The sequence below is a fragment of the Leptodactylus fuscus genome, chromosome 10 (genome assembly GCF_031893055.1).
Source record: "Leptodactylus fuscus isolate aLepFus1 chromosome 10, aLepFus1.hap2, whole genome shotgun sequence".
Lineage (NCBI taxonomy): Eukaryota > Metazoa > Chordata > Amphibia > Anura > Leptodactylidae > Leptodactylus > Leptodactylus fuscus.
In genome coordinates this window covers 5,132,001-5,153,853 of record NC_134274.1, presented here as the reverse complement: position 1 = coordinate 5,153,853, position 21,853 = coordinate 5,132,001, and the positions used below count along the sequence as shown (strand labels likewise).

At 45.5% G+C, this 21,853-nt stretch overlaps 1 protein-coding gene across 1 annotated transcript; it reads right to left on the bottom strand.

Annotated features, from left to right (window-relative positions):
• Positions 1–423: 423 nt before the first annotated feature.
• On the bottom strand, positions 424–20,374 carry LOC142219045 (uncharacterized). The gene is made up of 15 exons (XM_075287995.1): positions 20,217–20,374; positions 11,722–16,284; positions 9,311–9,362; positions 9,067–9,149; positions 8,599–8,852; positions 7,753–7,913; positions 7,397–7,549; positions 6,309–6,438; positions 5,729–5,803; positions 5,273–5,362; positions 3,997–4,151; positions 3,643–3,822; positions 1,503–1,573; positions 1,278–1,382; positions 424–1,042 (listed from the first exon to the last, which is right to left on the bottom strand). The coding sequence occupies exons 2-15, from the start codon at positions 16,271–16,273 to the stop codon at positions 879–881; spliced, it is 6,225 nt and encodes a 2,074-aa protein (XP_075144096.1). The 5' UTR covers positions 16,274–16,284; positions 20,217–20,374; the 3' UTR covers positions 424–878.
• Positions 20,375–21,853: the final 1,479 nt, after the last annotated feature.

The following is a 21,853-nucleotide window of genomic DNA, read 5'->3' as shown; positions in this document are numbered from 1 at the left end:
ATACTGTATATAAGGATTAGGAGCAAGAACGGAGGAACTGGTATAGCAGAGGTCACTACTTGTTTACAGAACACTGTGGAGGGGGGACAGGGGTCAGACATGCACCTATCTCAAATTAATTTGGGGTATGGGATAACCCCTTTACTATAAGAGGCGGAATATAGTTCCCCTATATTTAGGGCATGTGGTCTGGCATCTGATAATATTGGAGGTCTATAGCATGATATATATATTTGGGGTCTGAATATATTTAGAGGATTTGGTTTGGAGATGGATATGAATATATAGATTATAAAATAAAATTAAAAAATATAATAAAATAATAATTCAGTAAATACTGCCACCTGCTGGCCATTCCCCTACATGACACACACAAATAACCACAACACGTCAAGGGTTTGTAAACCAGTTTATTATGTCTCCTGCCCCTCTTCCTCCAGAGGCCGTTATCACATTACACCAAAGAAAAACAAAACAGACATCTGCACATTCTTATAAAATTCAACGTAAAATTATTTACAGAGGTCGATAACCCAGGAAAGTGCTCAGACTTTGCTTCGATTTGTTTTAAATACGTAAGAAGTCGTCCGGAAAGTTTGATAATTAAAAATATAAATACATCTATTTGCAGGTTTGAGAATTCGCCAGCGTTTACATCGGTAGTACATTTACAATGTATCGGGGTTCAGTCCGGACTGACCCTTTCTAGGATTCCCTCTTAGGCAAGATGGCGGTAAGAGCTAGACGCAGACCTGTGCCCGAATCCCCCATAGATGGATGAGATGTGGCAGAATTCATTGGTATAGGGGGTGTGGGTGTGCCAAACAGCAGGACAGAGAGAGGGTCGATTAGGCAGCGGGTGGCCATCTAGCACTTGGTCACTGTCCCTTGGCCCCGCTGGGTTGCAGCTTGGCTCGAGCAGTCTGTAGTCTTTGTTCTTCTGCAAGGTTACGAAGACAAGCGTTCCGGCTGATGGATTGCACGTGACTCTGTGGGAACCAACCTGACTGCTGATCCGAGAGGCGAATACCACGCAGCCATCCTGAAAGGAGCAAAGAGGTGGATTAGCATAGGGACCGCCCCCGAAGAACAGACTGGGAACGTTATACTCACTCCACCCCCGGGCACTAGCCCCTCCGACCTGCCCCTAATCCCTGTGGCAATAGACCCTTCACACTGTGTGAGCTCTCATAGTTGACAAACTTATTACAACTCAGCTTTCCCAGAAACAGATAAGTGTAACTACAATATGTAGAGGATTCCTGTGCAGCAGTTACCATCATCGCTGTTCTGCGTCAGCATTAGAATATCCGCTTTCTCCAGAGACAGTTCATCATTTTCTCTCGCTTTGTAAGACTTTAAACACTGAACCTGAGAGAGACCTAAGACATGAAAGAAGATTGTAAGACGTAGGAGGAATTACTGTACTGAATCACGCACTATAGCAGTTCTATTCTAGTACATAGCAGTATTATATTCGTATATGTTATCAATTATCTCACCCTGATCCCTCCAGAAGTCAATTTCCTCTTTCGGTGGAGAAAGTGCACAAATCCATCTCAGCTTCTGACTCCTGGAAATAATAATAATGATACATTTTATTTCTATAGCGCCAACATATTCCGCAGCGCTGTACAATTTGTACGGTCAAATACAGACAGATACATTACAAAGAAAGTCGTTTCACACAATGGGACTGAGGGCCCTGCTCGCAAGAGCTTACAATCTATGAGGTAGAGGGGGTGACACAAGAGGTAGCAGGGGTGGCATTGCTTATACAGAGGACACTTTTGTAATAGAGGCGACTGTCATTATACATACATAAAACTTTATGAGCCGTCACCAGTCGTGTCCTATAATATGTGGATGGAGCTTGGACCTATAAAGTTATCCTGAGATGACATCATATCATGTGGGGTAATGTGGGAGCGGGGACAGAGGAGAGTTAAGGGTTTACGTTAGAAATTGTGATCGGCTTGTCTGATAAGATGCGTCTTTAGTTTGCATTTGAAACTGTAGAAATTGGGAGTTAATCTGATTGTCCGGGGTAGAGCATTCCAGAGAAGTGGTGCAGCTCGGGAGAAGTCTTGTATACGAGCGGGGGAGGTTCTGATAATAGAGGATGTAAGTGTTAGGTCATTGAGTGAGCGGAGAGCACGGGTTGGGCAGTAGACAGAGATGAGGGAGGAAATGTAGGGAGGTGCGGCATTATGGAGAGCCTTGTGGGGGAGGGGGAGAACTTTATATTTTATTCTATAATGAATAGGCAGCCAGTGTAGCGACTGGCACAGACCGGAGGCCTCGCTGTAGTGACCGGCACAGACCAGAGGCATCGCTGTAGCGTCTAGCCTGATAGATGAGCCTGGCCGCTGCATTCAGAATAGATTGTAGAGGGGAGAGTTTAGTGAGGAGAAGACGGATTAGTAAGGAGTTACAGTAGTCAAGGCGAGAATGAATCAGAGAGACAATAAGTGTCTTTAGTGTATCTCTGGTGAGGAAAGGGCGTATTCTGGAGATGTTTTTGAGGTGGAGGTGACATGAACGTGCGAGTGATTCAATATGAGGGGTGAAGGAAAGGTCTGCATCAAACATAACCCTGAGGTAGCGGGCCTGTTGCCTAGGAGTTGTAGTAAGGCCTGAGACTGCAATGGATATATCAGGGACAGATCTATTAGATGGTGGAAACAGAAGTAGTTCAGTCTTAGAGAGATTTAGTTTCAGATAGAGCGAGGACATGATATTAGAGACAGCAGAGAGACAGTCACTGGTGTTCTGTATGAGTGCAGGGGTGATGTCACGGGATGATATGTATAATTTGTGTCATCAGCATAAAGATGATACCTGAAGCCAAATTTGGCGATGGTTTGTCCAATGGGGGCGGTGTAGAGAGAAAAGAGGAGGGGCCTAGGAACGAGCCCTGAGGAACCCCAACAGCAAGGGAAAGAGGGGAAGAAACAGAGCCCGCAAATGATACACTGAAAGTGCGGTCTGAGAGATAAGAGGAGAACCAGGAGAGCGCAGTGTCATTGAGGCCGACTGAGCGGAGCATAGTGAGGAGGAGATGATGGTCAACAGTGTCAAAAGCTGCAGAGAGGTCCAGAAGAATAAGAAGAGAGAAGTCACCATTGGATTTAGCCTTTAGTAGATCATTAGAGACTTTTGTGAGAGCTGTTTCAGTAGAGTGCAGAGCGCGGAAACCAGATTGTAAGGGGTCAAGCAGAGAGTTAGCAGAGAGATAGCGGATTAAACGAGAATAGACCAGGCGTTCCAAGAGTTTAGAGATGAAGGGGAGGTTAGAGACGGGTCGATAGTTAGCAGCACAGGATGGGTCCAGGGAGGGTTTCTTCAATAGCGGGGTTATAACAGCATGCTTGAAGGAGGATGAGAAGATTCCAGAAGAGAGAGAGAGAGAGGTTAAATATATTAGTAAGGTAAGTTGTGACAGCAGGCGACAGAGATTGGAGAAGGTGTGAGGGGAAGGGGTCACTGCTGCAGGTAATGTTACACAATGTCAAGATTTACATGCAAAATATTTTATAAGATGTAACAAATTCAGCAATAATATAAACACAACACAATAAGACTTTAGAGTTCCATCTATGACCAGCTGTAATGGTAGACAATAGGGTAGGGAGGACTCACTGTGTCTCTGTCCTGAAGATGTACTCCGCCTCTCTAACCTCCTGAGATGACTCTCGGCCCATAGCAGCAGAATCTCGAAGGAAGACGCGGAAAACGTTCTTGGAGTTGGTGTGAAGCTTAATTTCACATCGCTCCACGCGGAAGTCTGATGCGTGATCAAATACGACGAAACGTCCTCCCCTAAGATAAGATAAGAAACACGTCAGCGACTGTTCTGAGTAAATACATAGTCAAATTCCTGATATTCTGACTCCATTCAGAAATTCTGGTAGTCTGGAACCATTCATGTACCAGGATGCTCGGGTCCTGTCTATGGTATAGAGCAAGGAGCAGCAAACTCAAGCTCAGACTCACTCTCTGACACGAGACATCAGCAGACAGTCATTGAAGAGATGCAGGTAGACCGGCCGAGTGGTCACCTTCCATTTGAAGCTCATGGAATTGAATTCCAGTGACGTCACCTCCCCATGTTTAACAAGGCGCCGAGACTGGGAGATAAGGGGAAAGATCTGAAAAAACAGAAGAACGGAGACTCAGCATTTATAGTGAACCCCTGAACAACCAGACTGGCAAGACTATGTTATACTCCAGAGCTGCGCTCACTATTCTGCTGGTGCAGTCACTGTGTACATACATTACATTACTTATCCTGTATTATACCCCAGAGCTGCGCTCACTATTCTGCTGGTACAATCACTGTGTACATACATTACATTACTTATCCTGTATTATACTCCAGAGCTGCGCTCACTATTCTGCTGGTACAGTCACTGTGTACATACATTACATTACTTATCCTGTATTATACCCCAGAGCTGCGCTCACTATTCTGCTGGTACAATCACTGTGTACATACATTACATATCCTGTATTATACTCCAGAGCTGCGCTCACTATTCTGCTGCTGCAGTCACTGTGTATATACATTACATTACTTATCCTGTATTATACTCCAGAGCTGCGCTCACTATTCTGCTGGTACAGTCACTGTGTACATACATTACATTACTTATCCTGTATTATACTCCAGAGCTGCGCTCACTATTCTGCTGGTGCAGTCACTGTGTACATACATTACATTACTTATCCTGTATTATACCCCAGAGCTGCGCTCACTATTCTGCTGGGACAGTCACTGTGTACATACATTACATTACTTATCCTGTATTATACTCCAGAGCTGCGCTCACTATTCTGCTGGTACAGTCACTGCGTACATACATTACATTACTTATCCTGTATTATACCCCAGAGCTGCGCTCACTATTCTGCTGGTGCAGTCACTGTGTACATACATTACATTACTTATCCTGTATTATACTCCAGAGCTGCGCTCACTATTCTGCTGGTACAGTCACTGTGTACATACATTACATTACTTATCCTGTATTATACCCCAGAGCTGCGCTCACTATTTTGCTGGTACAGTCACTGTGTACATACATTACATTACTTATCCTGTATTATACTCCAGAGCTGCGCTCACTATTCTGCTGGTACAGTCACTGTGTACATGCATTACATTACTTATCCTGTATTATACTCCAGAGCTTCGCTCACTATTCTGCTGGTACAATCACTGTGCACATACATTACTTATCCTATCCGCCCCTGAGGACAAAACACTCACCTTACACTCAAACTGAATCTTCTGGTTGAGCAGAATCAGCTCCTCTGTGTCCTTCATCCTCTGCACGCTCCCATTACAGTCTCTTATCAGCTGCAAAATAAGAGATTCAGAAGAAACACGAAGTTAAGACACTTCCAGTCCTTTTGAGTAAAAAACAAACAAACAAAAAAATCTGCAACTTTTTATTGCACTTTGTGTATCACTCCCTCACTACCTATTATTGTCAGTCATGGATGTAATAATGGGTCAGTGGTGTTATCTATAGAGGTGTTATCTTCTATTGTAATAATAGCTGAGATGTAGAAAGAAAATCCCTACAGATTTTCTGCTATGCTTTTTCTAAATTTAGACAACCCCTTTAACTCTATGGCTAGGTAGGGGATTTGGAGCAATGTATCAGCAGAAATAAAACAGGACATGATAAGCAAAGATGGAGGACACAGTGGCATCTCTTACTTTCTCCAGTGCATTGTGGGCTGCCGTGGCTTGCAGCTCCTCGGTCGATCCTGGGGCAGAACGCTTCAGAATATTCTGTGGATAAGCAAAAGATTACATTGTAATATATCTTGTGTTTTGTGATTCGAAACGTTCCATGTTTCTTTACTCCAATACCGAATGCAAGTTATTGTACGTTGTAAAGTTGTTGGCTGCCCGCTTTAGCTCTGGCACTCTTTTAAAGGGAGTCTGTCAGCACAAAATTGAGATACAATATAATCACAGTACAATTTTGTGCTGATAGACTCCCTTTAACTTCTTGTTTGTGTGTGGGGGGTCAATCGCAGGGTCACCTGTAGCAATGAAGGGAGACCCATGTGGTATAAGATGGTATAGGGTTGGTTGTAGTAAATTTGGGTCAAGAGACAACGGTTTTCCTGGGAGAGTAAAAGTTGCATGCAACTTGTGACATAACTTATACAAATGTAACCCCCAGAGGGTTTCTAGTAGTTTTTTTGGGTGTTCCTGGGGGATTCAGAAGTGGATGACCGCAAGAACAACCCTTGTCACTCGGTATAACGTCTTAACAAAGAGTCCTTACTTGTAGGAGCAGCCGCAGACGAGTGATTCTTTGGAAGGGCAAGATGAGGAAGGATTTGAGGGTCAGTCTTTGGCACACGGGGTCACTCTCTAGCTTGGCCACGACCTGCTGAAAACGTGGGTTATCATTCCTGCCAAGGAGGCAAACACAAGTCAGTGAACAAGGTACAAAGGAGAAACGACAATGTAACAGGAAAAGTGACCGCATGTATGACAGGGATTGGTAGGAGAGGTGACTACTATTCCTGATGGCCAAATTGATCAAAATAGAATGCAACATACAAGGAATAATCCACTTGGCAGGTATAAAGGGACAGTATCCCGGACGAGCCCCCAATGTAAAAGGACAGTATCCCGGACGAGCCCCCAATGTGTAAGGACTGTTAAATACAGCTATGTATATCTAATCCTTATATGAAAGAGGGGCCAGGACTTGGCAGGTCATGCAAGGGACAGAGGCATACTAAGATTTAATACACACATATGTACGTTTCAATTAACACCTTCCTTTACAGCGAGCTAAAGGGAGAATTTACAACTTGAAACTTACAACTTTCTAATATATTTAGGTTTCATTTCCTCATTTTCAAGATTTCTGCTTGCTTTTAGTGAATGGGAATATTCTTCCTTACATTGTAACTGAGGGTTTGCTGCTATTGTATTCAGTCTAGACAATCCTAGAGGTAATTCTGACAAACCTTAAGCTTGAGAAGTATTAGTTATACACAGAGTATCAGCCAGTGGATATAAACTATCTTTCCATTCACAAAACACAAATTCTCTTGGACACTGTAGAAGTTTTTACTGTACAAAGATTAAGCTTTATATACAAGAAATCTTCTGGATGCAACTCTTGGCCTTGACCCACAGAGGGCAGCACTGATCCTGGCTGGGATAAAAGTGAAGTTCCAGCACCAAATTCCCTAAAGTTCCAAATGTAAAATCATGAGTTGTGAATTTTCACATTGTCCACTTCCATCTCTCTTTGGGTGGGGGGGTATTAAGATGGTGGACAGTATTGCCATTCACCCCTCCCTCTCTACTGTATACACCGGGAGAGATGTAGGTTGTGCGGACAGGACTACTTACATTAGTCTCTGGAAGGTCCTGTCCTGGTAGCTCTGGTTGGTAACATACGGCAAGTAGACCCTGCGGAAGTTGGGCTCATGGCTGATCACCACATCACACACTTGGAAGTGGTACATGTTGCTCTCAAATTCTTCTTCCAGGTCAAAGAGAAAACTGGTCAAAGAGAAAAACACATCAATCAATGGGTCAAGGGCACTTGTTATCCAGAGTCACAGCTCTTGTTCCTTCTGCTTTGTTTCTGTCAGTCTTCACTGGTCTAGGTTTTTATTCATGAGCCATGAAGCTCAAAACACACAGTGAATGTCTTAAAGGGTGGAAGCAAATAGCTACAGATACTGGAAGGAGGCGACACTCACTCAGAGCTGGCATCCCGGACTTCAGACAGACGAGAGAAGAGCCATTGTCGATCCTGCGCACTCAGCACCTCCTGTAATTCTGTACTTCGCAGGAAATGATCCACTGCAATATTCAGACTGCGCAGGTAGAGCGCCTCCGACATGATGAGCTCAAACTTAGCCTGGAGAAGGGGGAAATTCAGGAACCATTAAAAGGGATCCCTTTCAGGATCTCTGCTTGCTGTCAGTGAATGGCTGCAGGTCTGTCCTAGTCCTCACAGAGCTGACTGTAGTATTGTAGGATTACCTGGACTGATACATTGTATCAAACTCTCAGCAGAGCGTTTAAAGGGGTATTCCACTCACAAGAAGTTACTACCTATCCAGTGGCCGATCCCCCACTGATCACAAGAATCAGGGTGCTTGGGACCCCAGTTTTTTTTGGAGATAACCAAAGCATAGAACACAGCTATCTTGACAGTTCCATTGAAATTATTGGAGGGGGCACACGCTGAACAATCGGGGCTGTGAGTTTTAGCATCCAATATGCCCATTAGGGGTTCTACTGTCAGGTGGGCGGACATTGGCCTGTCCAGATAGTCTAGGACCACCCACTTGCCAATATAGAGTCTAATGAGTACATTGGGTGCTGAAAGTGACAGCATGGATTGCTCAAGAATAATGGGGCTAGAGTAAAACATTCCAACTGTGCCGGAATGAGCGGAGCAGCGCTTATTGACAGATGCAAAGAGTTGTAGTTGGTGGAGATCATGAGAGGTCCCCTTTAGTTGTCACCATCACCTGTGTGTAATTTTCGCTTGCCGCCCTGCCCCTTACATGTCCGGTTATTCCAGACTGTTCTCTCACCTCCTGCAGCTTCTGCTCGTCTCGGGTCATTGACAGAAAGGTCACACTGTCTCGGATTTTTGGAATGTCCTGCCATAGGGAGTCAGCGGAGGAGATGGAGAGACGCTGCAGGTACGAGTCCTGGGATGATAGGATCCTTCTCCGCACTCTCGGAGAGCTGGGTTGGCTTTCCTCTGCTGGGGAGTCTCCCGGTTTCTGTCTTTGGATTTCCTGGTTTAAGGCCACATCACTGTACTCCTGATACAGAAGGTTGGCTGTGGGGTCAAGGCGAGAAGACTTTAGTCATAGCCAATGCAACAGTAACAAAAGGGGAACTGCACTTTAGAAACATTGGTGGAATCTGATAGAAAAATTGCAATCATCCCGCAGCACCACCACAGGTGGAAAGGGGTATTACACAATAAAAAAATAATGGATGCCCCAAGTCCTACGGAGTTAAGGACATTCTTTCTAAAGGGTAAAACTTACAGGAGTTTATGAATGTGGAGTAACGTCGGTGAATATTTTGTGTTGGCTCGGAGGAAGGAGGATTGTTCCTGCTGCGGGTCCCTCTTGGAATCAAAACAAAAAAAGACACTGGGTTAAGAACATACATAGAATATACCCATATACATAGCCCAAGTACAAGCAGCTCGGATGATCAATAACATGTATCCCTTCATTTTATCATAGAATGGGGGAAATATATTACTTGCCCAGCTAGTGGCCTTACCTTCGTAGCACCGATTCCGGACTATTCTCTTTCAATGCAGGATGTCCTTCCTCTGCAAAGACACAAAGACATCTGTCTGTATAGAGTTATGGCTAAAAATCTGCAAAATCCCATATTAAATGCAGCAGCCTAAAGTTTGTGTTACCTATAAGGTGCCCGACTACAAAAATATATGGGATTACAGTCAGTATTCTGTTTACAGCACTAGGGGGAGCAGCAGCACCTCTGACAGAGCCAGGCGCACCAGGATGACCCCTATAGAGGGTTTGTGTTTTGTATCTTAGTGCTGCAGGTGAACCTGTAGACAAAACATGTAGTATTGGTGCCCTTTGGCATATAAGAATGCACCCTAAGGCGTTTGGTGGTAAGAAGCCCGCCAACACTCTGCATTCATTTTCATTCTTAAAGCTGTATTCGCATGGGGCAGAGTTTATTTTTTGCTAAATGACAGTAACAAAAATAGAATCTTCAAAATATTTTGGTTAAATTTTGCAAAACTGTAGCAAAAAAACAAAACAAACACAAAGTAACAAAACCGACAAACATGAATACACTCAGACTCCAGAAAAAAAAGGGAACAAGATATTATAAAATCCCATCTACACATTGCAGAAATTGCACGCTGCAAACCAACCACCAATAGAAAGTCTCCCTCTCTGGAGGACTCAACACGTCCAGGCATTACATTATTTATTTCAAAGATCACATGTTCATATTTCCTATGGCTTTCTCCAGCAGATTACAGCCAATTGATGTTTATTTCAAGGGGCCAAACTGGCCATTAATCATTGTAAATTTGCACCGTGCTGCAGATAAATGAGCTATGGGTCCTCACCGAGGCCATAAGCCATCACTCTAAGGTCAGTGTCATAATGCTTAATTTAGGCAACCTGCGCATTTCTCGTCTTTGAAGCTCGGGACGGACCTACCCAGGACTCTGACATAAGCATTTCTGAGAATGTGACAGGATGACTTTCAAAGTGGATTAACTTGTATTTAAGGTGTAGTGACCTACAGAGACAATATCTTAGCAGCCAGCACCTCCCGTCGTAAGGAGACCGGCCTGGGAATGTTTCATGTCTTAGGAAACCTTGGTTGGGGTATAAATAAGATGATCTCACTGGTGTCCTTGTCAAACAACCTTCAGAACAGGGTTGTGAAAGCGAAATTTGCCCCCTCGGCTCTGTGATCTGCAGCCATTGTGATGGCGACCATACCAAGTCAATGTCTTGGAGAGAACTGTACCAGGATGACCTAGTTTGGTTCAATTGAATTATGCAATGTCCACATGGTGGGACCATCTCATGAAGACAACCCTGTCCATACAGGATAGAGGATCCCACCATCAAAATGCCACTCCATGAGCCAGAACCAAAATATTTGCTCCAATTCTCTTGAACTAGAGCCATCCTTGTCTTATGACCATTCATCTGAATGACTGTCTTGTAGTACTGGAGTCCTCCTGTAGTGGCCACTGTAGGGAAAGGCCTTGATAGCCTGATGAAGTCAGAACTTTGCCAGAGCTTCTGGCGTCAGACCCAGGGCAACCAGACCAAGAGCTTGGGGGCTGCATTTCCAAAGAATTTTTCAAAAACCCCTTTAGAGTAATTTTTGGTGAAGTTTGGTTATGGCTACTTTCAGAAACATAAATTTTATTTTACATACACGACTGGCCATATTTATAGTTGGCAAGTCATCTCCCGATATCCACGGTCTACACCCTATTGGCACAGTCCATGGGTGCTTCTTAGAATAACTGGGCTCCTAGGAACTTTAGCCACCACCCCCTATCTCCAAATAACCTCCTGCAACTTAGAATTAGGCACCGATCCCTGTGTCCACACCCTCTACTGAGACTGTTAATATTAAGCATCACCCCTTGTCCATGTGATCTCCTGGGAATGTTAATATTAGACACCACCCTGGGTGGCCACATGAGCAACCAAGCAGGTTAGGGCTACACTTAGAGGCATAATTACTTATTGTAACGTAGACCACACTCCAACAAAAAAAAAGAGGGATGTGTTAGCTGTGACCGCAGCGCACCTATCCACACCCAAAGCTGATTCAGCACCAACTACTGGATCCAAACCAAGAGAGAACGTCCTAGGAGCCCATACATCCACTTGTCCATGGTAATCGTTCATACAGAACAAATATGGTACCTTAGATAACACCAGATCATAAGTACCGTGCAAAACTTCCACTGCTCTGCAATGTCTGGTTACAATATAGTCCTTGTACATCTACCACCAGAGAGCACACGCCCAGAACAATGGTGGGAATGAAGTAGCGGTACTATGCGTTGATGGTCCAACAATATTACAAAAAGACCCCCAAAAATTAATCATACCTCACAGTACACACGATACAAAGTACACACCCCATGAGAATATATCCCCACCACCTACCTCTCAGTTGTCCCATGGTAGATGAACTTCTTGCTTGACCAGTCTCTTCTGGAATCTTTTGCTGATGTGTTGAGGGTTTAGTTCTGGAGGCGATCTGGATATTGCTGACATTTACGGATTGAATCCTCGGCAAGTTACTAGTTGCCGGCCCCGTTGGATAGTCTCCCTGAGGTATGGCAGGTAGACTTGCGTTACTGAACCTCTTAGCAGCTGGTCTAGTGCCAACGTTGCTCCTTTTGTGCCTTATGGTGGCACGTCTCACCAGGGGATTCTCTGGTGTTTTCACAGATCGATCTACCCCACCTATGTAACGAGTGGGATGTGGAGGAAGCCAAACAGGGGCAACTGAAGGAACAGACCCTGGTTTGGTATTTGAGGTCCCCTCAGCAGGTTTAGGAGAACGTCTGGGATCTACAACAATCCTTTCAGGGTTTTGGTTTTGCTGAAGGACTAGATTATCTTGTGGTGATGGTTGACTTGTAGTCTCCACATTGCTTGGTTTAACCTCCATTTCCTGGTAGAACCCAGATTCTTCTGTCGTGTGGCCTAGCAGAATCATGGGGTTAAATATTTGTGTAGGGCGAAAAGTATATTCTTTTGCTTTTGTTGTATCTTTTGCACTTTGTGAAGTTCTGTTTTCATCTGGCATCGGGTTCAAGACAGTTGGTATGGTTTGCTCCAGAGTTCTCGGTGGACTAGAGGTAAACTTGTCACAAGGAGGAGTTAAACTTCGTCGTCTACCCTTCAAAGAACCTTCGACATTGGAGCTGGCTTGTAGATTTTCTTCTTGGTCTGGAACTAAGCAAGGATCCGTATTACTTCGCTGCCTTCTTACACATGTGATGTTTGCCAAGTCTGGAGCTGAAGTTTCTGCAGTTTCTAAACCAGGGGTCACTAAGTCTTGGTCAGGGACAACTACAGGATGAAGATGACTTTCTTGGTGGACTGACTCTTGCGTAGCTTCTTCTCTCGTAAAATATTCTGAGTCTATACTCTTCACTAATAAGTCGTGAGTTTTACTTGCTGAACCAGATTCTGCCCTAGCCTTAGATAAAATCTCAATGTCTTTCAATCTAATGGGAAAAATTTCTAGTTTATAGTGGTCCGGCTCATCCCACAGAACTTCTTCAGGGCTTCGATCCAACTGTGAGAATTCTGGACTTTTGTGAAAGTGCAACACATCCAGAGTTGTCATGTCTTCCCGACATGGTTCTGGATCACCCAGGCTCGGATTCTGAAGGCCTGTGCTTGGGTCGTCTTTTGAGGGAGTTCTTTGCTTTATGTCTAATACTGACGGCTGTAAACATGGTTTGATCATTCCTTGACCATCAGAAGTCACTTCTTTGAACTGGGGTTTGTCACTGTAGCCAAGACCTAGTTCATTTTCAGTATGTATAAGTCTTATATAGTCATGCTGAGTAGTCTTTGTAAGGTCCTCCTGCCTCTTTTCTACCAACATTGGTGGAAGACTAGAACCCAGTTGGGTGTCTGTATCCATCGTGCAGTCCATATACGATTTCTCATAAGTAGTAACCGGTGTACTGTACTGCAACTCAAGTGCTGATCCTTGGTGCATCGTATTTGGAAGATCTTGAGAAGGTCCTTCACCAGTGTCTATGAGAGGGTTAATACTATCTAGCTTCTCTTCAAGTCCCTCACATTCTACATAGGTGATCTTAATGTTTTCAGTCAACATAAGTTTACGGAATGTATTTGTCAAATCCAGTCCCTGCTCGGCGTCACCGTCTTCTTCATTGGTGGGACTTTCATCAAGGACCCTTGAAGCCTTGGTGAGTTTATGTCTATCCCGAGCCCGTTCTTCACTGATGGTTCTTTCCCCACTCAGAACTTCCTTTATCCTTTCAGATATCTCCACCATGATGGTGTCTTCAATTTCAGATCCTACAGTGACGGGTGTTTCCAGTAAACTACATCGCCCGACAGTCTCTTTATAGATGTCCTGCATCTCATGGCTGTCAGTCCCTTTGTCCAAGTTTTCTTCATCGACTCCTTCCAAATGGACATCTTGTGTCTCCTCATGAAAAGTCTCTTCACAGACAGGCAAGGCCTCCTCATTAACAGTTTCCATGTCTATATTCTGAGTCTCAGCAGGATCTGTCCCTTGAATGACCATCTCAAAGGGGTCACCATACAATGTTCCCTCATCGAAGGTCCCTATACCGGCACCTGCATCATATGTAGAATCACTGATGGTCTCGCGTTTGACAGTCTCTATTATTTCCACAAGATCGGTCATTTTATTTTCCTCTGGATCTGAGGTCTCGTATTTATCGCTGGTGATTTCGTTATTCGCAGTTCTCATCGTGTCAATCAAGGCCTGGTCAGGAGCATCAATGATATTGTCTTTGTGAAGACTTGTCTCATCGTCTGCATCAAACTTCTCCATCCCACTGACGGTCTCATTGTCCTGTATCTCTGTGTAGTCACCATGAGGCCTATTTATGTCCTCTTGTGTCTCATTACCTAAAGTTCTAACGATCTCAGCGATTGCCTCTTCAGTAATACTTTGTGCCAGATCACCGACTAGTTCATGGTCAAAAGTCTCAGCTTCCTTACTGAACAGGTTCTGACCAGGAGGTTTAGCCTTCTCATTGACCGTCTCCTGACCATGAGGCCCATCATCATCAGAGGTGTCCTGTCTATGAAGTGTGTCCTCCCTATCCTCTATCCCTAGGCCTCCATGACTAAGAGGCTCAGCCTCTTTATTGACTGACTTTAGGCCATGAAGCTCATCCACTTCATCTACCACCTCCTGACCATGAGGTCCAGCCTCCTCAAACACAGCCTCTTGACCATGAGGCCCAGTCTCTTCACTAGCCAATTCCTGGCAATGAGGTCCAGCCTCTCCACTGACTATCTCAGGACCATGAAGCCCAGTGTCCTCACTGACATTAGGCCCAACATTGACAGAATCATGACCAAGCTCAACATCTTCTTCGCCTGGCTCATGATCATAAGACCGAGCATCATCACCATGAGACTCATCTTCCTCACTAGCTGTCTCTTTACCAAGAGGCCCAGCCTCCTCACTTACCGTTTCCAGACCATGAGGCTCATCATCCTTGCTGACTGTTTCCTGAACATAAGGCTGAGCAATATCATTGCTTGAAACATCACTATGAAGCTCATCATCTTCATCGTGTGGCTCGTGATCATGAGCGTCATCACCGACTGTGTCATGGCCATCAGGTTCATCCTTACTAGCTGTCTCCTGATCATAAAGCAGAGCACCCTCACCGACTATGTCAGGACTACAAGGTTCAGCCTCCTCACTGACTGTGTCCTGAGCATGTGGCCAAACATCTTCACCGACTGCGTGATGACGATGAGGCTCAGCTTCCATTATCACTGCATCATGACCATGAGGTTCAGCCTCCACAATTATATTATGACCATGCTCACTTATCTCCTGACTACAAGGTCCAGTGTCCTCACTCACTGTCTCGTGACTGGGAAGCCCAATGACCTCACTATCATCCTCACTCAACGCCTCATGATCACAAGACTCAGAATCCTTGCTGACTGTTTCCTGACCATAAATCCCACCATCCTCACGGTCAGGGAATATAGGGTCTTTACTCAACATCTCATGACCATAAGACCCAACGTCTTCACTGTGAAACCCAACATCCTCCTGGCCATGAAGCCTGGTTTCCTCGCTCATTGTTTCTTGACTAGGAAGCCCAGTTTCTCCACTGACTGTTTCCTGACCATGACAAACCTCATCCTTACTATGTTGCACCTGATCATGGATCCCAACCTCCTCGCTTGGTGCCTCATGACTGTGAAGCCCAGCATCACTAACTATTTCTTGACCGTGAGACTCAACGTTCCCACCGACTGTTCCCTGACCATGCGTTCCAGCCTCCTCATTGTGTTTTTCCTGACCATGAATCTCAAGATCTGCATTCTTTGACTCCTGACTGTGAAGACCAGCATTCTCACTGACTGTTTCCAGAGCACGAGATCCAGCGTCTCCATCAATGGTTTTTGGACTAAGGTGCCCAACATCTTCTTGATCACAAGACTCCTCTATGACCTCATCTCGATCAAAAGGCTCATGGTCATGATCCACACTCTCTTCACTGGCGGTCTCCCATTCATCGGTGTCATCACTGGAGGTCTCAAGCCCTTTAAATGGCACATCCTTTTCTTCTTCACCATGTCTTGTTTCACTGTCCATAGGTCTCTCCTCAACATGAGATGTCTCCAGTTCATCTGGTAAGGTCTCATCACGTATTCCTTGTGTACTATCCCTGGGCGATGACGTGTCAGGCGATCCTTGACTCCGTTCTTTATGGCAGGAAGATAGACTGGCCTGTGCCCCAGAGTTTACGGTTTCATTAGTCAGCATTTCCAAGGAAGAGGACTGCAAGCTATCCAGTAAATCCGAGTCCGACTCCATAGCCGTCTCATCACTGAGGCCTGCGCCGTCTGACTCTATTGTTCCCCTGCAAATAGACGTCACGTTTTTCTCAGAGCAGATGACCTCCTGTTCCGGTTCTCGATCGCCTCTTAAAATATTTTCCATTGTTACTCCATCTGTAAGAGAAACGCAGAAGATGTTACGAAAAGGGAAAACCGAAAATAAAAAAATGCTGAAAAATGGAAAAGGTTATTTGAAGGGAGTGTCCTTTTTACAATAGGTGACCATCTGCGGTCGGGGAGGACTTCACAAGTACCTACAGATGTCATTGTGGCTGCGGGTAGAGTGGTCTAGGAGTGGGGGACTGTCCATCAGATGACTGAGGGGCCGGATTAACCCATTGGTGTGAGAGGACCTTTCATGTCCTCAGACGTGCAATATGATATAATCTTCCTTGTACGGTCACACAGCGATGACGCCTTTCTGACAGTGGAGGGATATCAGTGCCGACAATTATGTGCACGTGGGGAAAGCTGACAATGAATTCGGTACACGTTGCGGTTTTTGTCACATGATTTAGACACCTTTAGCATCTCTGCTAACAAGGGGGCAAAAGAATTAGCATCGTATTCTGGGACAAAATTTTGCCAAAAAGATTGTTTTGGCATACGCTGGGTCAATGGGCGCTATGGGTACACCTGGCAGCACATACAGGGATCATAGCGGTATAATATAACGTGTACACAGCCAACTGGAATACACTGTCACAAACCCTCAGCTGTCTAAGCGTCTACTTTTATCCCTCAGGCCTGGTTCACATCTGCGTTCAGGGAGACCCCGAATGGTAACCTATACACATAAAGTGGTTACCTTCAGGAAATCCGTGGACCCCATAGACTATAATGGGGTCTGTGTGGTTTCAGCACGAAACATGTGGACCTCATATTTGATGTGGAAACGACATGGACCCCATTATAGTCTATGGGGTCCGCGGCTTTCCTGAAGGTAACTGCTTTTTAATGTGTATAGGTTTCCATCCGGTGGATCCCCGAACGCAGATGTGAATAGGGCCTAAGGTTGAAATAATGGGGCCTAGATCAGTGTAATCGTAGCGCGTCTTGGGCACCATATACTGCATTCTGAACCCATTTCACCACTTTTTGGGAAAGTAGGTGGAGACACAAGTGGCGCCAGTTACAGAGCCCATCTATGCCAGTTCCTGACGATAGTGCCCCCGATTTATTAAGAGGCCGGAGCCTCATAACTCAGGCGGCACACCTTAATATATCCCATTATTTCTATTCACTGACAGCAAGAAGATCTCTAGAAAATGGTCAAGTAACACCAAATAGATGAACCCTTCATATGGGGTCTATCATAATGATATGTGTATGAGCGTGGTGTACGATAGACGCCATGATAGTAGACCCCCATCTTCCCCCCGCGCCGTCGGCACACGCTAGGAGTTGTAAAGGTTGCTGAATCAGACGCGTGTGTTTACTGACAATCTACACAGGTGACAATCCATTTACAGCCACTTGTAAATCTCCGAGGCCACGACACAACCAGAGTTTTCTGTTAACCCTTGAAGCGCCCCATTTTAGCCATTGCTCCAGTATTAGGGAGTATCGGCGAGTTAAAATTAGCCAAACTCCTCCCGGCTACAGCGCTCACACCCTGCTGCTGTATGCCGTGAATGTTTACATGTATGTAAAGCATCTAGGACCGGCAGACGGCTGCCAAACGACCCGACAGGCATTGCTCAATTCGTTTATAATGAGTCGAGGTGCGGCCAGAGCGAGCACGCCAGTCAGCGACAAAAAAAAAAAAAAATCAGGACGTACCGAGGGGGAAGATATAGGATAGATTTATCACGGGGCAATATGCTTCTTTATCTCATGCTGGGATGACAAGCCGTGCAGTCATACAAGAAACATGTTTACACATGTGAGGCCACACGTGTAATATTCCAGCCTGTTCTTCTGTGTAATTATCATGTGTGTACAATGGCCTACGAGCCTCGGCCCTAGCGCTAGAGCCAAATATCTGAGACATGAGGTCAGCCCAGACGGTGGGAAAACCCCAGAAATTAAATGTTCTTCGATCTTGTACAAATAAAGTTGATTCAAACGACCAAGCTAGGCCTAGTGTGCAAAGTCAGCGCAGAGCAATGGATGTTGCCCTTAGCAACCAATCAGATTCTAGCTTTCGCTTTTCCACTGGTATGAAGGGAGTGATCGATTGCTAGGGGGCAATGCCTGTAATAGTGCGGCCTATGCCCATATGCAGTATGGCGCCAGAAAGATGGCGGAGGGGAGACAATATACAATAGCGCAGCGCAGACGTGTGCATGGCCGTGACATCTAAAAGGACATTCGCAGGTTCCTACTGTGACCCAATCCTTTGGGCCGGACATCAGTATCAGATCAGTGGCGCCCTCGCTGATCCGTGTTTGGTTCTGAAGGTCGCCATTGTTTACATTGCTCTGTACACTTATTAGTGGCTATATTTAGTGGTACTCTTAGGCCTCCGATGGACTACTGAACGCATTTGCAAGCGCTGTGCAGTGACAGCACATAGACTATAATGGGGTCCATGTGCTTGCCGCAAGATCTCCGCACGAGTCATGTGGACAGGAAAGAAGATTATGAACATTTTCCTATCCACATGATCCCTGCGGAGATCTGACAGCAAGCACACGGACCCCGTTATAGTCTATGGAGACTTTCACGGCACACTGCTTGCAAATACATTCAGTAGACCGTTCGGGGGGGGTCCCCTTGTGGACTCCCAAACGCAGATGTGAAGCAAGGGTTAAAGGGGTTGTCCAGGACGTACAATTTTCCCGCAAGGTGCTTATTTTGGTAGAAGTCATTGCCACACATGCCCACCATGCCTATGATGTCACTCACATACGTTACCTGTAATGCCCCGTGTCCTTTCCTTAGGCCATCGATGGACATCACAGGTGACGTATACGAGTCACGTGCGGCTAGGAATTTTGCTGGGAGACCCCAGAACACCGGAAACAGAAGAGTATGGGTTATTTTTTTCACCTTCCCCAGCCTCCTGGTAAAAAAAACTCTATATCCTGGACAACCCCTGTAAACCACCATATCCCAAACTGCCGATAGAAAGGGAGCGCGCTCATATGGTAGTGCTGTATACGACTGCCAACAACCGCACCATTGTATTGTATAATCAGGTGAACATTGGGGGCTCCATGCAGATGGCATTACATGTGCATGTGACCCAAGTATGACATGTGCAGCAACAAGGGGGCGCCAGGAGTCAGACCCCCCCACCAATCTGATATTTATGGCCTATCCACAGCACAAGCCATATATTTTATATACCTGGATAACCCCTTAAACTATATTCCAGACCAGGCCATATACGAATACCATAACTGCCCCCCCCATGGCACACAGTGTCAGTCTGCACTGCCATCTTGCATGTGATTGCATGAAAAGTCGCTGCAGAAATTGACTCAACTTATGACTGCAGACACCAAACAAGAAGGAAAAAACAAATATACCAAAAAGTTTTGCCCGTCCCCGACATGCCTGAATTATAACTTCATGCGCAGTCTCCCCCACCCCATAAGCGGTCACTAAGATCCACCGTACTGTGCACGCCGCAGGGTGTCAAAGGGTTAAGTGATAGATCCCATTATCAGCGAGAGGAGCGGAGTGTTTTTGGTGTGCGGGTGGAATCTGACCCCCTCCTTAGTCCTCTGACCACTCCGAGAGTCCAGTTAAACATTACACCTAGTTATAGATCAGCTACAAATGTCATCTGGTCTAATTGGACTTTCAAGTCATCACCCCCTCTGCCCTCCTACCCCTGCCCTGCCCCCTCCGCTGCCCCCCAGGGCCCATGAACTTGTAATTAGGAAACAACCAAGTTCTACTACTTTGCAATAGAGACCGGGGAAGATGGGGAGGCCGTACCCTACAACTCCCAGCATGTCCCAGGAAGTGGTGCAGGTATAAAAGCGGCGGTCTACCCAGCGCCGAACGGGGGAAGAGTGTAAAGGTTACTCCACAAACAGCCTGGGAGGGACCGACTGAGCAAAACCAAGGCAAATTGCACTTTTTAGTCTTACCTGTGCACTGCAGAGATTTTCCGGGGGGGTCCACAGCACCGTCCTGGCCCCCCCTGTACAGTGACGGATCAATGGGATGTGACAGTGGCAGCGAGGTCCCAGCAGGAATAAAGGTATTTCCTGTAATGGAGAGCAGAGCAGGCAGGTGAGACAGCCGCAGTACGTCAGGGACATCAGAGCGGGAGTGGGGGAGGGGAGGCACAGGTGAGACACACCTACAATAGCTTGGACGTCAGTGGGAGCAGACAGGCAGGGACAGGCAGAGAGATAGCATTACATAGAGCAGAGAGTGCTCAGGAGAGCGTGCAAACACCACAGACATGTACAGTACCTGGCGAGAGGCGGCACTGCACCTTTAAGAGGATTAAACCGCATTTCACCTCTTAAATTTAGGAAATTCCCTATGAACATAAATCCCGGCATCTGCTACTCCACCTATATATCTGTATCTGTTTCCAGGAAAGCTGGGTGACTACCAATATGGCTGCCACTACAGGCCCCAGAGGGATACTTAGCCAGATCAGCAGTGAGCTCCTCCCTCATTCCCATATCACGACCTATTCGGGTACACTTGCCTTTCTGGAGTCTGGTAAAGCTGGGTTTCACTCCTTGTGAACGTTGCAGATCAGGAAATCGCTTTTGTGAGGTCAGAGATGCGATGTCCGCACACTTAAAGGGGCTACAGGAGAGGGATCAAAAAAACATGGCCGCTTCTAGAAACAGGGCCAGTGCTGAGGTGCAATACCATGAGCAGCCTGCAGACGAGGGTGGCGCTGTTTCTGGAAGAAGGCCGTCACTGGGTGAATTGTATGCTGTAGAACACAAAATCTTACAACACGTGTTAACGGAACGTAGAATGTTTCCATAATTGTAAATATTACACTTACTGTCCGTCTACAATAGTTAGAATTTTAATTTTTAATTTTTTAAGTCAGTTTTGTGCAGTTTTTATTGAGGAAGAAAAATACACAAAAAAATTTTTTTAGCGTCAGACCGCGGCGGAAAATCAGGAGGCGTTCCTCGTCATTGTCTGCCGTGTCAACGTTCCCTAAGGGGGAGTCACATGAAGGAATTTGATGCTGATATTGTGAAACTGAAAATTTTCTGCCGATGTGGGATTGGAGCAGAATTTGGACAAGAGTGCCGATGTGTTCTGCCTTTATTGGTCAAGGCCCAATTCCAAATGGAGCAACAGCACTACGGTCTATGGGTAGCGTAAAAAAAACCTGACGGCATCGGAATCAGTTTGCACAAGGAGAATTTTGCACAAAATTTTGCACCTTTTTAGTAACTTATGCCGTGCAGTCCAAAAAGAAGACACAAAAAATTGTGGAAACGACAACTGTCCCCCCATGTTTTTTGTTGCTTTTTATGTTGCAAATTGTGGGGGGGGGGGTTTTTTTGAGCCAAGTAGAACTTTCTCCATCCCTTGTTAACCCTTTACTGGCTTTGGTGCAAAATCTGCAGCAAAAAAAAACTCAACGGGGGGGAATTTTTCAGACTGTCGCTCTGACTCTGCACTGGCAAAGATGGGTTAGTAAATTCACCCCCAATGTCTTCAGCCTCATCCTCAAACATCTAATTGCAATTTTGCCTATATTTTTGAAATTAAATTTTTTTTTTTTGCCTCTGTTTTC

Excerpts from the sequence above, each read along its gene's own strand:
- LOC142219045 (XM_075287995.1), bottom strand. The coding sequence starts at position 16,273 with ATGGAAAATATTTTAAGAGGCGATCGAGAACCGGAACAGGAGGTCATC. Across the intron at positions 4,152-5,272 it reads AGATTCAGTTTGAGTGTAAG|ATCTTTCCCCTTATCTCCCA; the intron begins GTGAGTGTTTTG and ends CTGTTTTTTCAG. Across the intron at positions 3,823-3,996 it reads CTGATGTCTCGTGTCAGAGA|GGGAGGACGTTTCGTCGTAT; the intron begins GTGAGTCTGAGC and ends ATCTTATCTTAG.